This window comes from Balaenoptera physalus (assembly GCF_965194825.1).
Source record: "Balaenoptera physalus genome assembly, chromosome: 16".
NCBI classification, from domain to species: Eukaryota; Metazoa; Chordata; class Mammalia; order Artiodactyla; family Balaenopteridae; genus Balaenoptera; species Balaenoptera physalus.
Genome location: NC_138898.1, coordinates 21,684,506 through 21,706,557, shown reverse-complemented (window position 1 = coordinate 21,706,557; position 22,052 = coordinate 21,684,506). Strand labels below are relative to the sequence as shown.

At 42.1% G+C, this 22,052-nt stretch overlaps 1 protein-coding gene across 8 annotated transcripts in view; it reads left to right on the top strand.

Moving 5' to 3' along the window:
- RPRD1B (regulation of nuclear pre-mRNA domain containing 1B) overlaps nt 1-22,052 on the top strand; it is an 86,837-nt gene that overhangs the window by 51,812 nt on the left and 12,973 nt on the right. The window contains exons 7-8 of one of the 8 annotated variants that reach the window (XR_014254812.1): nt 801-951; nt 16,477-16,664. The exons of 3 other annotated variants lie outside the window; for them this stretch is intronic. Coding sequence is in view for 2 of the 5 variants with exons in the window: in XM_082430327.1 (XP_082286453.1) it covers nt 801-950 (150 nt within the window). In the remaining 3 variants the exon portion in view is untranslated. Of the gene's footprint in view, nt 1-800; nt 3,452-16,476; nt 16,665-22,052 lie in introns of those variants that run through there. 4 more of the 8 variants (XR_014254811.1, XR_014254813.1, XM_082430327.1 and 1 more) reach the window with 4 other exon arrangements.

The following is a 22,052-nucleotide window of genomic DNA, read 5'->3' as shown; positions in this document are numbered from 1 at the left end:
CAGGACTTTGCCAGGACCAGGAGAAGAAAGAGATCCCTTCAGGCTTGAGGGGAATCCTGAACAAACGGCCTATGCAAGCTCTGGCATGTGCATGGGGGGTTGGGAAGTTGTAAGAAGTAACATTTGGGCAGGAGCTAATTTTAGAAGATCTTGCTGCTGGGAGCAGTCATGGAGATAGTGCCGTGCCATGCTTCCCTTTCTCAGAGGAGTGACTTGAAAGCCGGGCTTCTGGAAGATAAGTCTGTTCAGGGGAGTCTACTAGAAGGCGTCAGCTGGGCCTTGCTGCAGTTCTCAGGTGTGGAACAAGGAAGTCCTGGACACAGGCGGTGGCGGTGGGAATTTTGAGCTTCTGTAGTCCTTGTCTACGAAGATAATTACTCTGGGTTAATCTAAGTTTAACACACAAAATATAGCTTTATAGTGGTTTTCCTCGCCATGTCTAGGTGGAGTTTTCAAAATGATTGTAAAGCTTAGGCTTTATTTTATTTTATAAAGTATTCTGAAATAGATAAGAACCAAAGACACTGCAAATACAAAACATCACTTTTTACTTCCAAATCTCAAGTGCTTAGTTGAATACCATTTCATTCACTGTTGCCACTATTGAACTCTTGAGCTTTCCTTTTTTTATTTAAAGTTTTGCCTTTTGAGAGTTTGAATGAATGTTTAGCTGAATGGGGGAGGGGCTGTCTGGTGAGGAGCGCACAGAGCAATAAGGTGAGAGTACCTATATCTGCTCTTTAAACCTGGCCATCAGCACACACAGACTTAACTGCACTGTGTTCTCTTTGTCTCCTTAGGAATATAAACAGAAGCTTGCTCGGGTAACCCAGGTCCGCAAGGAACTCAAGTCCCATATTCAGAGCTTGCCAGACCTCTCGTTGCTGCCCAACGTCACAGGGGGCTTGGCCCCCCTGCCCTCTGCTGGTGACCTGTTTTCAACTGACTAAGGCAGGTGTCATGCCCCAGACTCCCATCTGTACCAGCAGAAAGAAGAGGGCAAGTCATGGTTGGAAATAACCTAGTAGCCCCTGGTTCTATCCCTCTTTCTGCTCGGCCCCCCCAGCCTCAAGAAAGAACCGCAGGGTCTGATTCTCCTCTCCAGCCTCTCCTGTTGAGCACAATTGAGGACAGTGGCGAATGGAATCCAGTTTAGATTTATATTTGGAAAGAATACAAACTCACTTCATGTTTCCATGCCCCTGTTGGTTTTCCGTTCTCAGCTCTCTCTTTACACCCAAGAAGTTATGAAAATCATGTGTAGAAGAATCTTGTCTCTCACGACAGCATTGTGTCATGAAAGCAGCTTCTCTTTTCTGAGTTGGGCTTGTTCAAGTCCACTTGAACTTCCACTGAGGGACTCACTTCTGGAGTCGTTGGCTTTCCTGGCTGCCATCCACCCCAGAGATTGGAGGCCCAACTGTTGAGCAGCTTTGCCATAAAGAGTTTGCCAAATCTCGGATCCTCCCTTACTGTGACTTACGGCAATGCGTAGTCAAAGGTTGGGTGCATTTGTGAGCAGACTAGAGGATCTAGCAATAAGATTCAAAGCTGATCTGGGACATCAAGTCATAGGTCAGAGAACGACTAACAGGGATCACAAGCATGAATTAAAAATAAGTTATTTGCTTTAGGTTCCTATCCAACAACCTTCCCAGGCTGCACTTATCAAGGGTGCCACCCACGGTCAGAGAGCACGTTCCTAGAAACATGATCTTTGCCCCAGTTGGTTGTGAAGGCGGTTGTTAGAAATGGCACTGTGGGCCCCCAAAGCTGAAGGCATTCTGGGAGTCCGGGCTCTGCGTGGGTGTTGCTTTGACCCTTTCTTCTGGGGAGTCGGGCACACACTAACATTTAATTCACTGCGTGGGCACATGTCCACAGCATGGTGACTAAACTTGAAAATCTCCCCTGCAAATATGACACTCTGTGCATGCTTGTCTGTCCTTTAGTTCACACCACTGCACGTGTCCTTGTGCCCCTAGGAGGAGGAGTACTTTGTGTCAGATGTTACTGAATAGCTCATCTCGGGAAGGGGGAAAGTGAGGGATATTAATTGGGGGTCTTAATTCCATTATCATGCCAGCTGACATTATGACTATATAATGTAGTTAGAGAGGATTATTACCTTGCTTTTAGTAAAGGTTAGGCCTGCTGACTGTAAGTCATTCTAATTTGGCAGGCTTATTTTTGACATTGGAAAGGGCAGAAAACAATTTGCCCCAATAGTGTAATAGGAATTATAGCCCAGAGGCTGAAATCCAAAAGCTATAAAAAGGAATTCAGTGGAGGGGGCTTCAGAATCTCCATTATTTTGAGTTGCTCTTTTCAGGATTACCAAAAAGCCAATTACGTGTAATTTTACATGTTCAGCGTGTTAGAACATAACGTCTGTTTTTAAAAGTGTAACAGGCTTCCCTTCAAGAAGCTCTCTTGCCTGCCATGAAGTGAAAATGATAAAAAGTCATAGCAGGTACGCAGTTTAACTCTGTGTAGAACCTAGTAGCATTTAAGCTATTTTTCAGATTGAATACGGTCTGTGTGTTGTTTGCATATTGACACTGCCTGTTGTCCTGTCATTACTAAATTAATGAGTCTATATATAAAGTTTTTCTCCCAGAGGCCACAGGGCAGTAAATGACTTTTACTAAAATTGCAAAATAAATTCCAGTCTTTGCTGTTTCTATATATAAGCCCCCTCCCCGCGTGGTGTGCTGCTTCAGCCCTGCAGAGGAGCTTGCTTCTGAACAGACCCATCGTGCACAGACTCTGTGCTTTCTTTCACCAGGGAAGCAAAGTCTTACCAGCCACAAACCAGCCAAAAAGGTGTAGTGGATATCTGCTCTCATCAGCTAGGTGAAAATGTTACAACATAATGGATTTTGCCCACTGCTCTGTTTTATCTGATTGAGTCTTTGACTAGAAATTGGTGCATAATCATTACAGCAAGAGCAAGAAATGAAACTGTAGCAATTATGTAAATGAATGTGTTGGCCTCTTAACACCTGTTACTAGTGGACTTCCTGTAAGGAAGTTAGTTCTGTTTTTTTGTTTTTCAACAAAATGTGCTTTTGTTTTTTAACTCTTAATTCTCCCACATCCTCCCCAGGAGTGCTTTTTACTTCATTTGTTTAATTTAAATGAACCTTTCTCCTTGTATGTGTGAGGTGATCTGGCAGGGCGGGGTGGGTGGGTTTTGTTCTGTGTTCTCCTATACTTAGGGCATCCGTCGGCCTCCAGGACCTTTACTTTAGGTCTTCTTCCTCAGAAAGTCTTCAATCTTCCTTTGTTTTTTGTTCTGTTTTTTTTCTTAAAGAGTATTTTTAAAGCTTAAATTTGTATATTAATTTAGGACTTTATTTAGAAGTATAGGCTGCCATTGGCGGTAGCGGTATATTCTGAAATGTCTCATAGATATATATTTTTGAATAAAGATGGTGTTGTTGAATGACATTGTGTAATGTTTCTTTTCCCTCCCCTGTTAGGGAACACCCAAAGCTTTGTTTGTAATCAGTGGGTAATTAGTAATCATCAATAGAGATTGTGCTGTCTCTGCAGAGTCTTGTCTCTTAGGAGTTTTTGTGACTGTTTAGTAGCCCATAAATACTCAGCACTTAGATAGTATTTTTTGGTTCTTTCCAGGGGGTTGATTAGCTTTAATTAGCCAATTCACACAGTACACAGGAGAGGTACCTTCATAGTTTTATCTTCATTGTACAGAAGTGGGATTGATGGAGAGAGGTTAAATGACTCTTTCCCTAGTACCACACGGTCTCCGACAGATTAAAACTTGGAAGTTCTTTGATTTCAGCACTTCTGTTCGTACCACTAGGCCTCCTAAGAGAGATTTGATTTTGGCAGTACAGTGAAAACCACTCTGAACAGTAAAATAAACATGTGAGATAATTGCAAACCCAAGTGGTATGTCTTTTAAAAACATTTTTTGTGGGTTTCTTTTCACTTTTAAATTCAGTGAGAGCATATTGACTATTATTGGTTAAAACTCAAAATAACAAAAAATGGTTTGCAGTACTTTTCCTTTGAAGCAATCGATATGTTTAGAAGGATGATTTTAACCTTTCTTACTGGGTGAGGGCAGCATTTACCAAAAGAAGTACAGTTACCAGTTTATCCCGTTTATCTCACGACGCAAAAAAACTGCCGTAGCCCTGGTCCTTCAAGGCTAAATGCAGCCCAAGATGAAGATCAGATTTGGAAAGTTGAGACTATGCATTAACCAAGTTCTGTCTTAAAATATAAAGGTTGAATGTAATATGTGAATCTCAGGAGACAAGATCTCCTTCTGTGTCCCCAGGTTTCATGGCCTAGTTAATGTCTTCACTCCTGCCTATAAATAGTAAGTCCATAATTCCTCTGGTTTAATTAGCACTTCAGGCTACAAAATGTGACTCTGAGGTCCTCAGAGCTGAGGATGGAACTAACTACCCAAGAGTTCATGAATCTGTCAAAATGCTTAACCTCTGTGATTAGAGCCATTAACAGTGTGACCTTCCTAGGCAAGGTGCTTTCCTCTCTGGGCCTCAGTTTTCTTATCTTTGAAGTGTGTTGGACTAAATTGTTTCTGGACACCCGCCAGCCCTAAAGCATATGATTGTTGTCTTGCAGGAGAAGAATGCAGGACTGAAGTCTGAGAATGCTGGATGGCATTTGCTGGGTTCTCAATAGTATTTGATAGATAGAGTAATCATATCATCATTGTGCTGTATACGCTTATTTTTTTAAAAGTTTACATGAAATCCTGGAGACTGTGAGGATCAGAACACGAGACAGTGCCAAGACTAGGAAGATGAGAGTAAACACAGTAGCTCACTGTCTGGGGACAGACAGTCTGCGTTTGGTTTATTTGAGATCTTTAAGAAAAAGCCACCCTCCAACCTGGTTTGCTGTCTTGCTTTCTCTTAAGATCATTCATCTAGCTAAACTCATTTCTCATCGCCACCTCTGTGGGATTTTCCATTTAAAAATCATTTTTCCACTCTGAGGCACAGATTCAGTTAAGAATCCTTTATTCTCCTGTACAGTATATTAGGATTCGCACAGCTTTATCTAGTGTTGAAAGCCCAGTTTGTTCAGTTTTTTAAGACTCTGAGACAGTTATTTTACATTAAGAATTCACTTCTACCCCTGGTTTGATAAATCTTAAAATTAGCAGTATGCATTAGAATTTACCTAATACTTTTTACAAATAAGAGGCAGCTGTAGCAAATGATAACCCCCATCTTCTGATCTCCTCTCACTGTGATGACCTTGGGCAAGTCCCTCAGCCTTTCGGGACCTCAGCTGCTGCTTAAAGGAAATGAGTGAGGTTGACTAACCTATGAAGTCCTTTCCGGATCTAAAGTTCTGTGACTAGGCTTTCAGAATATTTCTTCCTATTGAGAATCTTATTAATAATACCTCACTCTGTAGATTTTTAAATGCCAGTTATCTGTATGAACTCATGAAATCGATAAGGTAGTTATAAGCATACCTATTAATAACTTTAAATGAGATGTTTGTAAAAAGGACCTAGTACCATGTCTGGGACAAAGTAGGGGCTCAATAGTGGCTGTTACTATATTCAAATGATTGTAGTTATTTAAATGCACATGTAACAAGAGGTTAAAATAGATGTTTTTTGCAAGGCAGCAATAGATTCCACATAAGTATACCATATGCTGTATTTATAATGGAGATGGTCGAAAACCTGTAGCCATCTTAAACTCCCTCACCCACATCAAGGATATAAAAGAAGAGCTAAGAGTTGAAGAAGGAGAATTTTTGGTGGGGATTTCTTTGAAGAGAGCCATTTGTGTGTTTGGAGTCTCCTCAGCAAGAGTAATGGGTACCAGTTGCCCCTCACCTCAAGGCTAGGGAAAAGGGCCTCACTGGAGCTTAATGTGCATCCCCTGTAGGGTGACAATCTGATAAACTATACAGACCCCGGCCTGGAAAAATCTAAAGGATGAGAGATACCAGTGGCTGGCTGGGTGCTTTGATGATGGAGCAAAGGAGAGGTGGCAGAGGTGGGTGCAGCCTCCACTCCCAGAGCTTGTTGGGCCGGGGATGTGTCTCTGCCTCCTGAAAACCAGATGTGGGCTGCGTGCAAGAGAACTGGCACGGGGTCATCTCAGAGCCTGAGCAAGAGGCGAGGGTTTCCTCCAGGAGATGAACTTCCAACTCGCGGTGCTGATGAAGGATCAAAAAGCAGAGTCATGGGGGAAGTCGTCACCCCCGAGGGCTCCCTGGGGCATGAAGATGGCATGACAGGGAGAGAAGAGAGGACGGATGAGCCACCCTGAGGAGCGTTGGAGGAGGCCACATGAGAAAGACAGTTAAACTCTTGCCAAGTCAGTGCCCAGTCACCACAAAGCCTCAACTAAGGATGTTTTCTTGCTTTGCCTTCATTTCCTTACTCCCACGGCCCTACCCCTGGAGGGTCAGAAACCTTAATACACAAAGAAGGCCTCACTTCCCTGATGCTGGCTTCTGGCCTGCAGCAGGCCCAGAGAAGGCCTCAACTTCAAATGATAAGCCATGTTGATTTTAATGGAATTGGACGTTTAAATTTCTGAACTGAGACTGTTTTGCATCATAAGTGTGACTACAGGATGATATGATGATGATGTAAGATTGACTAGAGAAGTTGTAGAGGCCTGATTTTCTTCTAGAACTAAGGGATACGCTAGTCCCACAAGTTGGATTTCAGGAGACGGTAGGAGACAAAAAGTTGCTTTGTGATTGTAATTCCACAAGCCTACTTGTTTATCGCAATGGTTACACATATTTATTTTATGACCTTTAATTCTTTTAATTTTTAAATTTTATTTATTTTATTTTTGGCTGCTTTGGGTCTTCATTGCTGTGCGTGGGCTTTCTCTAGTTGCGGCAAGCGGGCGCTACTCTTCGTTGCGGTGCTCAGACTTCTTATTGCGATGGCTTCTCTTTTTGTGGAGCACGGGCTCTAGGCGCGCAGGCTTCCGTAGTTGTGGCACACGGGTTCAGTAGTTGTGGCTCGCGGGCTCTAGAGCACAGGCTCAGTAGTTGTGGTGCACAGGCCTAGTTGCTCTGCGGCATGTGGGATCTTCCCAGACCAGGGCTCGAACCCATGTCCCCTGCATTGGCTGGCAGATTCCTAACCACTGCGCCACCAGGAAAGCCCAACCTTTAATTCTTGATTCATTGTTTTATTTTTGTTAACTTAAAAAGTTCCATTTCCACATCTTCAATTTGTTTCTTAATTAGTAAGTTCAAGGATTATCCTTCTCTGTGTATTTGAACACTTTTTTAAATTGTAGTAAAATGCGCAATATAAATTAACCATTTTAGCCATTTTAAAAGTGTACGATTCATTGGTATTTAATGCATTCATGATGTTGTGCAACCATCACAACCTAGTTTTAGAATATCTTCATCCCCTCAAAAGGAAACCCCATAGTCATTAAGCAGTCACTCCTACTCCCAACCCCCTGGCAACCACTAATTTGCTTTTTGTCTTTATGAAATTGCCTATTCTCGATATTTAATATAAATGGAATTTTACAACATGTGATCTTTGCGTCTGGCTTTGTCCATTCACCATAGTGTTTTCAACATTCATTCATGTTATAGCATTTATCAGAATTTTATTTTTTTAATGGTTGAACAATATTCCATTGTATGGCTATCCATCAATATTTATCAGTCAGTTTATGGACATTAGAGTTTTTTTTATCTTCTATTGTCAATAGTGTTGCTATGAATATTCTTGTACAAATTTTTGTTTGAACACCTGTTTTCAATTCTTTTAGATACATACCTTGGAGTGGAAATCCTGGGTCATATGATAACTCTGTGTTTAACTAATTGAGGAACCACCAAATGATTTTCCACAATGGCTGCACCATTTACATTTCCATCAGCAATGGATGAGGGTTCCAATTTCTCCACATCCTTGCTGTGTTAGGGTTTTCCAGAGAAATAGAATCAATAGGATACTGATATATGTAGGTAGGTAGGTAGGTAGGTAGGTAGGTAGATAGATAGGGATTTATTTTAAGGAATTTGCTCACAGTTGTGGAGGCTTAGTAAGTCCAAAATCTGCAGGGTAGGCCAGCACCTGGAGACCCAAGAAAGAGGTGCAGTTTTGAGTCCAAAGACAGTCTGCTGGCATACTTCCTTCTTGCTCAAGGGGAGATGTCAGTGTTTGTTTTATTAAGACCTTTGGTGGGTTACCCACATTGTGGAAGGTAATCTGATTTTCTCAAAAGTCCATCCATTTAAATGTTAATCTCATCCTAAAAACACCACAGAAACATCCAAAATAATGTTCAACCAAATATATGGGCACCGTGGCCCAGCCACATAAAATTAACCATCACATTTGCCAACACTTGTTATTTTCCATTTCTAAAATTATAGCTGTGTTGGTGTCCTAGGGCTCCATAAGAAAGTACCACAAACTGGGTAGCTTAAAACAGCAAATTCATTGTCTCACAGTTCTGGAGGCTAGAAATCCAAAATCAAGGTGTTCACAGGGCCATGCTCCCTCCAGGTCACTACGGGAGGATCCTTCCTTGCCTGCTCCAGTTTCTGGTAGCCCCAGGCATTCCTTGGCTTGTGGTAGCATGACTCTAATCTCTGACTCCATCTTCACATGACCATCTTCCCTCTGTGCCTTTGTCCGAATTTCCCCCTTTTATAAGTAAACCAGTCATATTAGATTGAGGCCCACCTTAATCACCTCATCTTAACTTGATTACATCTATGAAGTCCTTATTTCCCAATAAGGTCAAAGTCTCAGATACCAGGGGTTAGTACTTCAACATATTTTGCAGGGGAGGGGACACAATTCAACCCATAACAATAGCTATCCTAGTGGGTATGAAGTACTCTCTCATTGTGGATTTGATTTGCATTTTCCTAATGACTAATGACATTGTGCTTCTTTTTATGTGCTTAATATTCTTTGTATATCTTTGGAGAAATGTCTATTCAGGTCCTTTGCCCATTTTTGAATTGGGTTGTCTCTGTTGTTGAGTTGTAAGAGTTCTTTATATATTTTGGATACTAGACTGTTATCAGATACATGGTTTGCAGATATTTTCTCCTATGCTGTAGGTGTCTTTTCACTCTCTTGATAGTGTCGTTTGATGTATATAAGTTTTAAATTTTGATGAAGTCTATGATCTGTTTTTTCTTGTGCTGTTTGTGCTTTTGGTGTTATATTTAAGTAAACACTGCAGATCCAAGGTCATGAAGGTTTACTCCTGTGTTTTCTTCTAGGATTTTACACTTTTAGCTCTTATATTTAGGTCATTGGTGCATTTTTTAGTTAGTTTTTGTGTATGGTGTGAGGTAAGAGTTCAACTTCATTCTTGCTTATGGATATTCAGTTATCTCACCCAGTACCATTTGTTGATGAGATTATTTTTTCCCCTTGAGTGGTCTTGGCACCCTTGTCAAAATTTTGAACACTTTAAAAAGTGAATTTAAAGGTTAAGTAATCGGTTGTGTCTTGATCAATTCGAGTTAACCTTGAAGATCTTTTCCTAGTTCAACTTTTCATAAAATCTTGACAGAGCCTAACTTCCTGGTAGAATTGTGAAACTCAAAAATATTCATGAACTAACTCCCAACACAATTTTCTTAAACTGTCTCTAACAACTTTTAATGAAGTCACCATCTATTAGTTAAATGATATTTTAAAGTGTAAACCAATGGTGAAAACAACTAGGATAGAGGTTTTCAGTTCCACCCATGAAGGATTAAGTGCTGTGGGAATTGCCTTCCGCCATAAACAACTAGAAAAGCAGACAAAATATATGAGACAAACGTTTTCAGACATTGGACATCAGGAAGCATTGGGACATCTCAGGGCTGTGACTCCCTGAGAGAAGGAAAACACACAGGAAGAGGTGGATCGCCCATCTTACTCATTTAGGATTTTTCCAGTCTTCACAGAGGTGGGGAACCAGACGCCCACTGTATCACTGAACTGGGAGACAGGGGTCAGAGTTCAGGAAAGCTGAGGCAGCTAAAATTTACATGGAGAAATAACAGAGAGAAGGTAGCTTCATAGAGGCAGAGCTCAGAAGATCTGCAGAGGGCTCCCTTGACCCTTAGGTAAGTTCTGATCAGGACATGTGTGGGCTGAAACTCCATGCCACCAGAGAAAGAAAAAACAGAAAGCAGTAATTCGAAGGGCCAAGTAATTCCCAGGGCTCACATAGATCTGGGAATAGTTGAAGTTTCTGCTAGCCAGAGAAGAGACATTGTAATACACAGTGTTGGATAGAATCCTGAAAAGGTCATGCCTTTGTGGTGGGGCTAAAGTAGTCCTAGAGTAAAGGTTGCTTTTAGCCTGCCATAAAACAAGCTCAGTATTAATCCTCAAACTGATCTGCAAGTAACTGCTTGGCAGAACAAAGTCCAGCACTGTTTAAAGAAATACAACAGCACTCAACAATGTAAAGTTTATTATGTTTGGCACAAAAAAAATCACCAAAGTAGCAGAAAAATATGATCAGAACCAGGAGAAAAATAATTCAACAGATCCAAAATAACACAGATGATAGAATTAGCTGCCAGAGATTTTAAACATATTATTAACATTATAAATACTCAAGGATATATAAAGGAAAACATGAACATAATGAGGAAAGACATAGAATGTATTTTTTAAAAATCCAAATCAAATTTTTGGAGATGATGCATAGATTATCTGAAATTAAAATAAACTGAATGGGATTAACAGCAGAAGAAATTAGACCCTGCAGAAGAAAAGATCAGTGAAATTAAAGGCACGGAAATAGATATTATTCAAAATGAAGCACAAAGAGGAAATACTGGAAAAGGAATGAAAAGAGTAGCCTGTGAAACAATACCAACTGTCAAAAATACATACCAGAAGGAGAGGAAAGAAAGAGACAGAAAACATATTTGAAGAAATAATGGCCATTCCCCAAATATGATAAAAATGATAAAGGGGCATAGGTCCAAGAAACTCAGTAGTCCTCAAGAAGAACAAACATGAAAAAAACTTACATCCTAAGACACATCATAGTGAAATTGCTAAACCACTGGTAATGAATAAGAAGAAACATATACCAAGGAACAAAGATAAGAGTAGAAGCAGACTTCTCATCATAAACTATGCAAACCAGAAAGGAATGGCGTGACACCTTTAAAGTGTTGAAAGGGGGGGAAAAATGTAGAATTCTGTATTTAGCAAAAATGTCCTTAAAAAATGGGTGGGGGTGTGGCCAAGATGGCAGAGTAGGAAGACCCTGAACTCACCTCCTCCCACAGGCATGCCAAAATTATAACTGTTTAGAGAGCAACTATCTATGAGAACAACTTGAAGGCTAGCAGAAAAGATTTTCCACAACTAACAACATAAAGAACTACAACAAGATGGGTAGGAGGGGTGAAGATACAGTAAAGCCAGGACCCACACACCCAGGTAGGTGACCCACAGTTGAGAGCATGATCACAATTGCAGAGGTTCTTCCCAAGGAGCGAGAGATCTGAGCCCCATATCAGGCTACCCAGCCTAGGGGTCCTGCACCGAGAAGATAAGCCCTAGAACATTGACTTTGAAGGCCAGCAGGCTTGCATACAGGAGAGCTGGAGAACTTTGGGAAATAGTTTGCTCTTAAATGGCGCTCACAAAATCTGACATGTTCTAGGTCACAGTGCAGAGGCAGTAATTTGAAAGGAGCCTGGATCAGACCCTCATGCTGACTTTAGAGAGCCTCCTGGAAAGGCAGGAGGCAATTGGGATTCGCCTTGGGGACACAGACACTGGAGGCAGCCATCTGGGGGAGCTTGTTCTACCACGAGGACACTGGTGGTGGCAAGCATCACTTTGCAACCTTCTCTCTAACCCATTAGTGCCAGGGTTTTACCCACCCGCCAACAGGCCAGCACCAGTCCCAGGACCCCCCAAAGCAAGCAGTCAGCTGCCCCAGGACCTAACCCTGCCCACCAGTGGACCAGCAGCCACTGCACAAGGCAAGGCCTGGCAGCCAACCAGACCAGGGCACAGCACCCACCTACTAGCACACCCATAGTAGTAGGCCCTGTTACAACAAAAGGGCCCATGCCGCCCACATAGGGGACACCCCTAGAGCATACAGCTCTCGTGACCAGAGGGGAGTGTGATGCTGGGCCCCATAGGACATCTCCTACATAAGGCCGCTTCTTCAAGATAAGGAAACATAACCAACCTATCTAATATACAGAAATAAACACAGTTAGGCAAAATGAGAAGACATAGGAATATGTTCCAGACGAAGGAACAAGACAAAACTCCAGAAGAACTAAGTGAAGTGGAGATAATCAGTCTACGCCCTAAAGAGTTCAAAGTAATGATCATAACACTCAACAAACTCAGAAGAATGAATGAACATGTGAGAAGATTAATGAAGAGTGCGAAAATATAAAGAACTAAATAGGGCTGAAGAATACAATAACTGAAATTTAAAAATACACTAGAAGGAAGCAACAGTAGATTAGATGATACAGAGAAACAGAGCAGCGAACTGGAAGACACAGTGAAATTACCCAAGCTGGACAGAACAAAGAAAAAAATAATTTAAAACAATGAAGATAGTTTAAGAGACCTCTGGGTCAACGTCAAGCATATTAACATTTCCGTTACAGGGGACCCAGAAAGAGAAGGGGGGTTGCTGTTTGAAGAGATAATAGCTGAAAATTTTTTTAACCTAGGAAAGGTAACAGACATCTAGGTCCAGGAAGCACAGAAAGTCCCAACTAGATGAACCCAAAAAGGTCCACACCAAGACACATTATAATTAAACTGGCAAAAAAAAAAAAAAAAAAAAAAGAATCTTAAAAGCAGCAAGAGAAAAGCAACCAGTTACATAGGAGGGAACTCCCATTAGACTATCAGCTGACTTTTCAGCAGAAACTTTGCAGGTCAAAAGGGAATAGCATGATATATTTAAAGTGATGAAAGGAAAAAACCTACAACCAAGAATACTCTACCCAGATTTGAAAGAAGAGATCAGGAGTTTCACAGGGACTTCCCTGGTGGTCCAGTGGTAAAGAATATGCCTTCCAATGCAGGGGACGTGGGTTCAATCCTTGGTTGGGGAACTAAGATCCCACATGTCACAGGGCAACTAAGCCCTCGCACCACAACTGTTGAGCTCGCGCACCTCAATGAGAGAGCCCACGTGTCGCTAACTACAGAGCCCACATTCTGGAGCCCATGCGCTACAACTACAGAGCCCATGTGCCCTGGAGCCTGCATGCCACAACTAGAGAGAGAAAACCACACACCACAACTAGAGAGAAGCCCGCGCACCGCAATTAGAAGCCTGAGCGCCGCAATGAAGAGACTGCATGCCAAAATGAAAGATCCCGCATGCCTTAACGAAGATCCTGCGTGCTGCAACTAAGACCTGACGCAGCCAAAAAAATAAAGAAAATAAATAAATATTAAAAAAAGTTTCACAGTTAAGCAAAAGCTAAAATAGTTCAGCACTAGCTTTACAAGAAATGTTAAAGGGACTTCTCTAAGCAGAAAAGAGTACAACTAGATATATGAAAATTATAAAAGGAAAAATCTTATTGGTAAAGGCAAACATATAGTAAAGGTAGTAAATCAATCACTTATAAAGCTAACAGGAAGGTTAAAAGTCAAAAGTAGTAAAATCATCTATATGCACAATAAGGGATAAACAAAACATAAAGATGTAAAATATGATGTCAAAAACATTAAATATGGATAGGAGGAATAAAAATGCTTGGTTGTTAGAATGTGTTGAACTTAAGAGATCATCAACTTAAAATAATCATATTTACATAGTTATCTATGAATCTCATGGTAACCACAAACCAAAAATCTATAATACACACACCAAAAAAAGAGAAAGGAATTCAAACACAACACTAAAGATAGTCATCAAGGGCTTCCCTGGTGGCGCAGTGGTTGAGAGTCTGCCTGCCGATGCGGGGGACACAGGTTCGAGCCCTGGTCTGGGAGGATCCCGCGTGCCGCGGAGCAGCTAGGCCCGTGTGCCACGACCGCTGGGCCTGCATGTCTGGAGCCTGTGCTCCACAACAGGAGAGGCCGCGATGGTGAGAGGCCCGCGCACCGCGGTGAGGGGTGGCCCCCGCTTGCCGCAGCTGGAGAAAGCCCTCGCACAGAAACGAAGACCCAACACAGCCATAAATAAATAAATAAATAAATTAAATTAAAAAAAAAAAAAGATAGTCATCAAATCACAAGGGAAGACAATAAAAGAAGAAAAAAGGAACAAAAAGGAACTACAAAAACAACCATAAAACAATAAACAAAATGGCAATAAGTACATACCTATCAATAATTAAATGTAAATGGACTAAATGCTCTATGAAAGACAGAGTGGCTGAATGGATAAAAAAACGTGACCCATGTATATGCTGCCTACAAAGACTCACTTTAAATCTAAAGAAACACACACAGACTGAAAGTGAGGGGATGGTAAAATGAATTCCATTCAAATGGAAACTAAAAGAAAGCTGGGGTAGCAATGATTAGATAAAATAGACTTCAAAACAAAGACTGTAACAAGAGACAAGGAAGGACATTACATAATGATAAAGGGATCAATCCAACAGAAAGATATAACAATTTAAAATATATATTCATCCAACAGAGGAGCACCTAAATACATATGGCAAATAGTAACTATAAAGGGAGAAATTTATAGTAACACAATAATAGTAGGGGACTTTAACACCCCACTTACATCAATGGACAGATCACCCAGATAGAAAATCAGTAAGAGATAGAAAATCAGTAAGAAAACCCTGGCCTTGACCAACACATTAGACCAGATTAACTTAGTAGATAACTTATAGAACATTTTTTTAAAATTTATTTTTGGCTGTGTTAGGTCTTCGTTTCTGTGCGAGGGCTTTCTCCAGCTGTGGCAAGCGGGGGCCACTTCCCATCACGGTGTGCAGGCCTCTCACCGCCGCGGTCCCTCCTGTTGCGGAGCACAGGCTCCAGACGCGCAGGCTCAGTAGTTGTGGCTCACGGGCTCAGTTGCTCCACGGCATGTGGGATCCTCCCAGACCAGGGCTCAAACCCGTGTCCCCTGCATTGGCAAGCAGACTCCCAACCACTGCGCCACCAGGGAAGCCCTCTTATAGAACATTTTATCCAAAAGCAGCAAAGTACACATTCTTTTCAAGTGCACATAGAACATTCTTCAGGATAGATCACATGCTGGACCACAAAACAAGTCTCAATAAATTTAAGAAGATTGAAATCATATCAAGCATCTTTGTTGACCATGATGGTATGAGATGAGAAATAAAATACAAGGAAAAAGAAAACTGCATAAAACACAAACACATGGAGGCTAAACAGTATGCTACTAAACAAGCAATGGATTTTTAAAGAAATCAAAGAGGAAATTTTTCAAAAACCTGAGTGGGAGAAGGTGTGTGTGAACAACTTGGCGAAAAGAGGTTAATACCCAAAATATATAACTCATATCAAAAAAATACCCTATTTTTTTTTTAAATGGACAGAGGGGGAAAAAAGGGCAGAGATCCTGAATAGACCTTTTTTTCCAAAGAAGACACACAAATGGCCAACAGACACATGAAAAGATGCTCAACATCACTAATCATCAGGAAAATGCAAATCAAACCATGATGAGATATTACCTCATACCTGTCAGAATGGCTATCAGCAAAAATACAAGAAATAACAAGTACTGGTGAGGATGTGGAGAAAAAGGGAACCCTCGTGCACTGTTGGTGGGAATGTAAATTGGTACAGCTACTATGGAAAACAGTATGGAGAGTCTTCAAAAAATTAAAAATAGAACTGCCATATGATCCAGCAGTTCCACTTCTGGGTATTTTTCTGAAGAAAACAAAAACACTAATTCTAAAAGAAACATGTGCCCCTATGTTCATTGCAGCATTATTTACAATAGCCAAGCTATGGAAGCAACCTAAGTGCCCATCAACAGATGAATGGATAAAGAAGATGTGGTGTATATACACAATGGAATATTACTCAGCTATAAAAAAGAATGAAATCTTGCCATTTGTGACAACATGGGTGGACCTAGAGGGTATTATGCTAAGTGAAATAAGTCAGAGAAAGACAAATACCATATGATTTCATTATACGTGGAATCTAAAAAACAAACTGAAGAAACATAACAAAACAGAAACAGACTCATAGATACAGAGGTCAAACTGGTGGTTGCCAGAGGGGATAGTGTGGAATGAAATAGGTGAGGGAGATTAAGAGGTATAAACTTCCAATTATAAAATAAATAAGTCATGGGATGTAATGTTTAGCATAGGGAATATAGCCAATAATATTGGAATAACTTTGTATGGTGACAGATGTTAACTAGACTTCTCGTGATCACTTTGTAATGTATAAAAATATTGAATCACTATATTGTACCCCTGAAACTAATATTGTAAGTCAATTTTACTTTGATTTTTAAAAAGAGAGAAAAAAATGAAGATGAAAGAAAAATGTTTTCAAAGCAACAAAAGCTGAAATAATTCATCACCAGTAGACCTGAACAATAAGAAATGGTAAAGGAAGTTTTTCAGGCTGAAGAAGAATGATACCAAGATAGAAATCTGCATCTACATAAAGGAATGGAGATCACTGAAAATAACTCCATGGGGAAGTATATAATTTTTTTCTTATAATTTAAATGTCTTTAAAAGATAATTGAGGGACTTCCCTGGAGGTCCAGTGGTTAAGACTTCGCCTTCCAATGCAGGGGGTGTGGGTTCAATCCCTGGTCAGGGAGCTAAGATCCCACATGCCTTGTGGCCAAAAAACCAAAACATAAAACAGAAGCAATATTGTAACAATTTCAATAAAGTCTTTAAAAATGGTCCACATCAAAAAGAAAATCTTAAAAAAAAGATAATTGTTTAAACAAAAATAATAATGTACTTAGAGTTTTGTAACATACAAGAAAGCAAAATATATGACAACAAAAGCATAAAGTCAGAAGGGGGAGAAATGGAAGTATTATTATAAGGATCTTATAGTATTTGTGACGTGTTATAATGTCACTTGAGAGTAGAATGTGATAAGGTAAAAATATACACTAAAAAGTCTAAAACAACCATGAAAATAACAAACAGCTATAGCTAATAAGTGAACAGAGGACATGCAATGAAATCATAAAATTATTCAATTATTCCAAAAGAAGGCAGAAAAAGGAAAAAATGGAGCAAAGAATAGATGAGACATATAGAAAACAAATAGCAAGATGATATGCTAAAATCTGATCATATCAGTAATCACATTAAATGTCTAAATACCTCAATTAAAAGGCAGAGATAGTAAGAAATTTAAGGTGCATGGTTTCAGGTGTCAGGGTCACCAAGTAAGACACAGCTCCCATAGGCACTAGATGGAATGATGCTTTACTCACAGAAGAAAGCAAGACCTGCTTTAATAGTGAGCACTGGTTCCCCATGGTCAGCGGGTCCTGTCCTGCAGCTGACACAGGAAGATGGTCTGCATGCACCCCTCTTGTGCTGCAGGAGGAAGACCCTGTTCCCTCTCCCCAGGAACAGATATAAGCAGTGGGGTTGGCCAGATGCCACTTAAGCAGAACAAAGACATATACATCAAACCTGTTAGCAGGGGAAGGATATTTGCAAACAAGGTGATATGCCCAGCACTAGCTGTGAGGGCTCCTTACCTTCCTGTAAGGAAATGTTTCAGGCCCCAGGAACGCGTTCATGCAACTGTGCAAGAGTCAACAGGCTGTGTATGACCACCTTTCCCAACATATTTACTATCTGACACTTTACAAAAGTCTGCCCATCTCTGGATTAATGTAATATGTACTTCAGCCCAACAAGAGACCATGATGACTGCTGAATTATTGGGATATGAATTAATGAGGTCTCCTTGTATTTCCTAACATGTGCACTTTCAAAATATCAGTTGCTTAGGTTAATTAGTTTTCATCTCCCTGGACCAGGAACCCACTGGGTAATTGTGGACTGTTAGATATGCAAGTGAGCTCGAAGCCAGGTTAGAATGCATTTCACTTCCCTGGGTAGGATCTTTGTGATGTTGCTCCCCTGGAGGATTCCCCTTCAATTAAATCTGATGAGTCCACTCGGCATGCTCTAGACTAGAGCAAAGAGCCCTGAACTTGGAACCCAGGTGAAGTCCCAACTCCATCACTGCAGAATGGAGTGACTTAAGACAAGTCACTTCACATCTCAGGTTGAGGCTGACTTATCAGGGAGACATAGTATTTCCAGATCTCCCTGGAGATCTTCATCCCCGTGCTTAACATGAACAGCTGCACGGAGAGGCAGCACAGGGAGGTTACGGGCACCAGCTCCAGACTCCAATGATCTGAGTTTGAGTCCCAGTCTTCCCACTTTTTAAATTTTATTTTATTTTATTTTATTTATTTATTTATGGCTGCGTTGGGTCTTCATTGCTGCGCGAGAGCTTTCTCTAGTTGCGGCGAGCGGGGGCCACTCTTCGTTGCGGTGCACGGGCTTCTCATTGCGGTGGCTCCTCTTGTTGTGGAGCACGGGCTTGAGGTGTGCGGGCTCAGTAGCTGTGGCTCGCGGGCTCTAGAGTGCAGGCTCAGTAGTTGTGGCGCGCACCGGCTTAGTTGCTCCTCGGCATGTGGGATCTTCCTGGACCAGGGCTCGAACCCGTGTCCCCTGCATTGGCAGGTGGATTCTTAACCACTGCGCCACCAGGGAAGCCCCCCAGTCTCCCCACTTAACTGGTACTTTGGCTGAGTGACTTTACTTCCCTGTGTCTTGGTTTCATCATCTGTACACCAGGGATGACAATAATAGACTTGTAACTCCGAGGGTTATGGGGATTTAATGAATATTGCTAAAGTAAGCTGAGCTACATGAGTATTTGTTAAATAAATAAAAGCTGTTTACTGATGTGGAACAATCCGTGCAAACTCTGGGCATGTGAGCCTGGGATGTGGTACAGCTGGACTCAGCCGTTCTTCTCTGGAGGTCATAGAGCAAGAACTGTGTCCTCTTAAAGTCACAGCTGTTGTGAAAAGATGCTGAAAAGGGGCACTGGCCAATTGCAGGACAGTAGCTAGGCCTCAAAATCAAGGCCTCCCAGGAAGGATGACTTGGAACAGTTTAGCCTGCAGATGAGAGGGCAAATATGGTGGTGCTCAATGTACATAGATAAAGGCAGGCATAAAAATGGTTCTTATTTTGAGGATAAAAGCGGGGACAGGAGTTGGACGTTTTAGTGGGGACAGCTTCTGACCCATTATCAGGAAGACATTGCCCCACCAAGGCTGGCTGACCCTTCTTGTCCGGGGTGCTGTAGGGAACTTCTCAATTAAGGTAGAGAGACGAGATGAAATATACAGGGGCTCTCCCATATCGAATAGTCCTGGACGCTAATATTTCTGTTGGCTTTGAGATTTGACTGCTGATACGTGTGGTAGGAACGAAGCCATTGCTTTTAAAGTTCCAAAATTTGAAGCTTGCCAAGAACTCTCCAAGAGTGTCTGCCCAGATTCCCTGGGCCACCTCCTGATGGAGTGCTCAGCGACCTGACTTTACTCTAAACCTCCCCCACCTCCATGGATTATGAAACACGGGTTGGTGGTGACAGCTCCTGGCAAGGTCATAGAAAGGCAGTTTATCTGAGTGCTGTCATTGCTCAAGAACCTGAAGACAGACCTCCAAACCCTCTTTTGATATCGGCACTGGTTGCCTTCAAAACTTCCGAAGGGCCATCCAGACTTGACCCCTAGTTTGCCCAGAATGCAATGGCATCTGGATTTCATTTCGATGGCTTGAGAGTCTATGAAGTCATTTCCAAGAGGGGCCTTCTTATCTGCCTCAGCCAAAACAAGCAGGTTCAGTCCTGGTTCTGAGGTAATTAAAGTTCATTAGGCTTTGGAAGTACATTACAACATGACCTGTTATACATGAATTCAGATCGGCCATGGTTCAAATCAAGCTCTCCCTCCCCACCACCATCTACGTGGCCAACCACGGAACAGACTGGAAGCAAACTCCCTGGAGGCAACAAACAGTGCCTATGTGACCCCTTATCTGGGGAATAGTTACAGAGGGGATTCGCAAATCTCAATAGAACAGGGGCTGCAAACTCAAATGCCTTCAGGACCTGGGGAGGCAATTTGGCCAGCTGCGGACAGGCGAATGTGTGACAACCGCTCTGTAGTTCAGCCAAGTGTCGCACGCCGGAAGGGAAGATCAGTATTACCAGATTGTCTGATTTTTCTAAGAGAATGTGGAATCCTGGATTTGCAGGTAAAAATACTTTAGTTTTTTAATGTTGGCAACTAATTTGAATACCAGTTTGGAATTTTGTTTTTTTGGAATATCAGTTTGTTCTTGGAATGCCAATTTGTTTTGGAATGCCATATTGTCATTTTTGCACGTAGAAAGTTACTCTGTGCTGAGGACCTGTGACAGGAATTTGCACAGCTGACCACAGCCTGAAGAAAACCACACCCCTGTTCGAAGAAGAATCTGTTAGCCTCAGATCAGAGCCTGCAAGTACCTTCAAGTTAATCCAGTCCGACTACTTACAGCCTGCTGTAGAGACAGGAGCACTGGTCAGAGAGTGGAGAGCCCGGGTTCTGGTCCCAGCCCTGTCACTGATTCCCTGTGTGACCTTGGGAAAGTCTCTGTCCTTCTCTGGCCTCAGTTTCCCCTTCTGGAATTGGCCCAGAATATCTCAGGTCCCTGCCAACTCAAATGGTCTAGAGCTCCGCTTGAGAGGAACCCCAAATTGAGAATCCTCAAAAACAGGGCTTGTTTTTAATTTGGGGTGAAATGGCTATTTTCAGGACCAGTTGTGCATCTTTGGAACCAGTAGTTCCAGAGCTAAGAAAAGAATTTACTGGAAAGGAGGCTTTGCCAGCAGCTTCTGGAGTTTTTGTGCCAAGATCTTAGGGCTGATGGAGGTGATCTGTTAGCATTCGTCAAGTGCCAATGGTGAAGGCAAGTGGGGCTTATGACAGATGGGAAATGGCAGGTGAGGGGGTCACACAGAGGCCTGGCTTCTTGTCCTGTTCTCACTCACTCTGCATCCCGGGAAGTCCTTCTCTGTCTCTGGGTTTCAGTTTCCTCTGAGGAAACTGGCTGGCTGGTTTCTGAGCCCCCTTTGAGCCCTGGAGTTCTGTGATTCTAACTAATTATGTTTCAGAGTTATAGTTTTATCATCTTCCCAAGGACTTTAATTTGCTTTTAATTCAACAGGTGTTTCTTAAGCACCCCCTGGTGATAGGCACTATGGATGCAGCTAGCAAAACCAGATACAATCCCTGTCCTCATGGCACTTAGAGTCTTGGGGGGAGACAGACAGCGACCAATCAGATAAAGGCACAGTGGGCCCGGGAAAGTGCTATGACCAGAGGATGAGTTTTCAACAGGTGACGTGAACCTGGGTTGCGGCATCTTCCAGAGCTCATGGCCCCTGGTTTGCCGTGTTGAGAGTCCAGAGGGAGGTGCCGAGGGGCTACCCCAATCCCCAGAGACGGCCAATAAGCGCAGACAACATGTATGCAGCACCTTCGGGATGATGAGCCCTTACATTCACCATCTCGTTTAATCCTCACAATAACCCTGCGAAAGTAGGAAGGCCTATTAGCCCCATTTTGCAGGTGAGAAAACCAAGGCTCAAGGTCAGGTAGCTAGAGAGCACAGGACTGACCCAGGTCTGCATGCTTATGTGCTCTACCTCCTGGGCCCCTCTGGTGAGGATTATGGATTTGGTGGCTGAGTGGTATGGGGGAGCTGCTTTGGGGGATAAGGTGGCAAAGCTGAGAAGTCCAGGCCCTCCATCCCTGCTCCAGTGAAAGCAGCTCTACTGTTCCGTGTTGTGCCTTTGTGTTGCGCCTTTAAGGGACTATGTTAAATTTCACTTGAAAAACAGTTACAAAAACCAAACCAAACCAAACCACATGGCATGGTGTTTCAGAGTGTGTGGCCTGAACTGAGAAAGTCCCAGTCCCAAGTCCCCACTTAGTGACCTGGGGAGCTAATAATAGGTCCTACCTCATGGG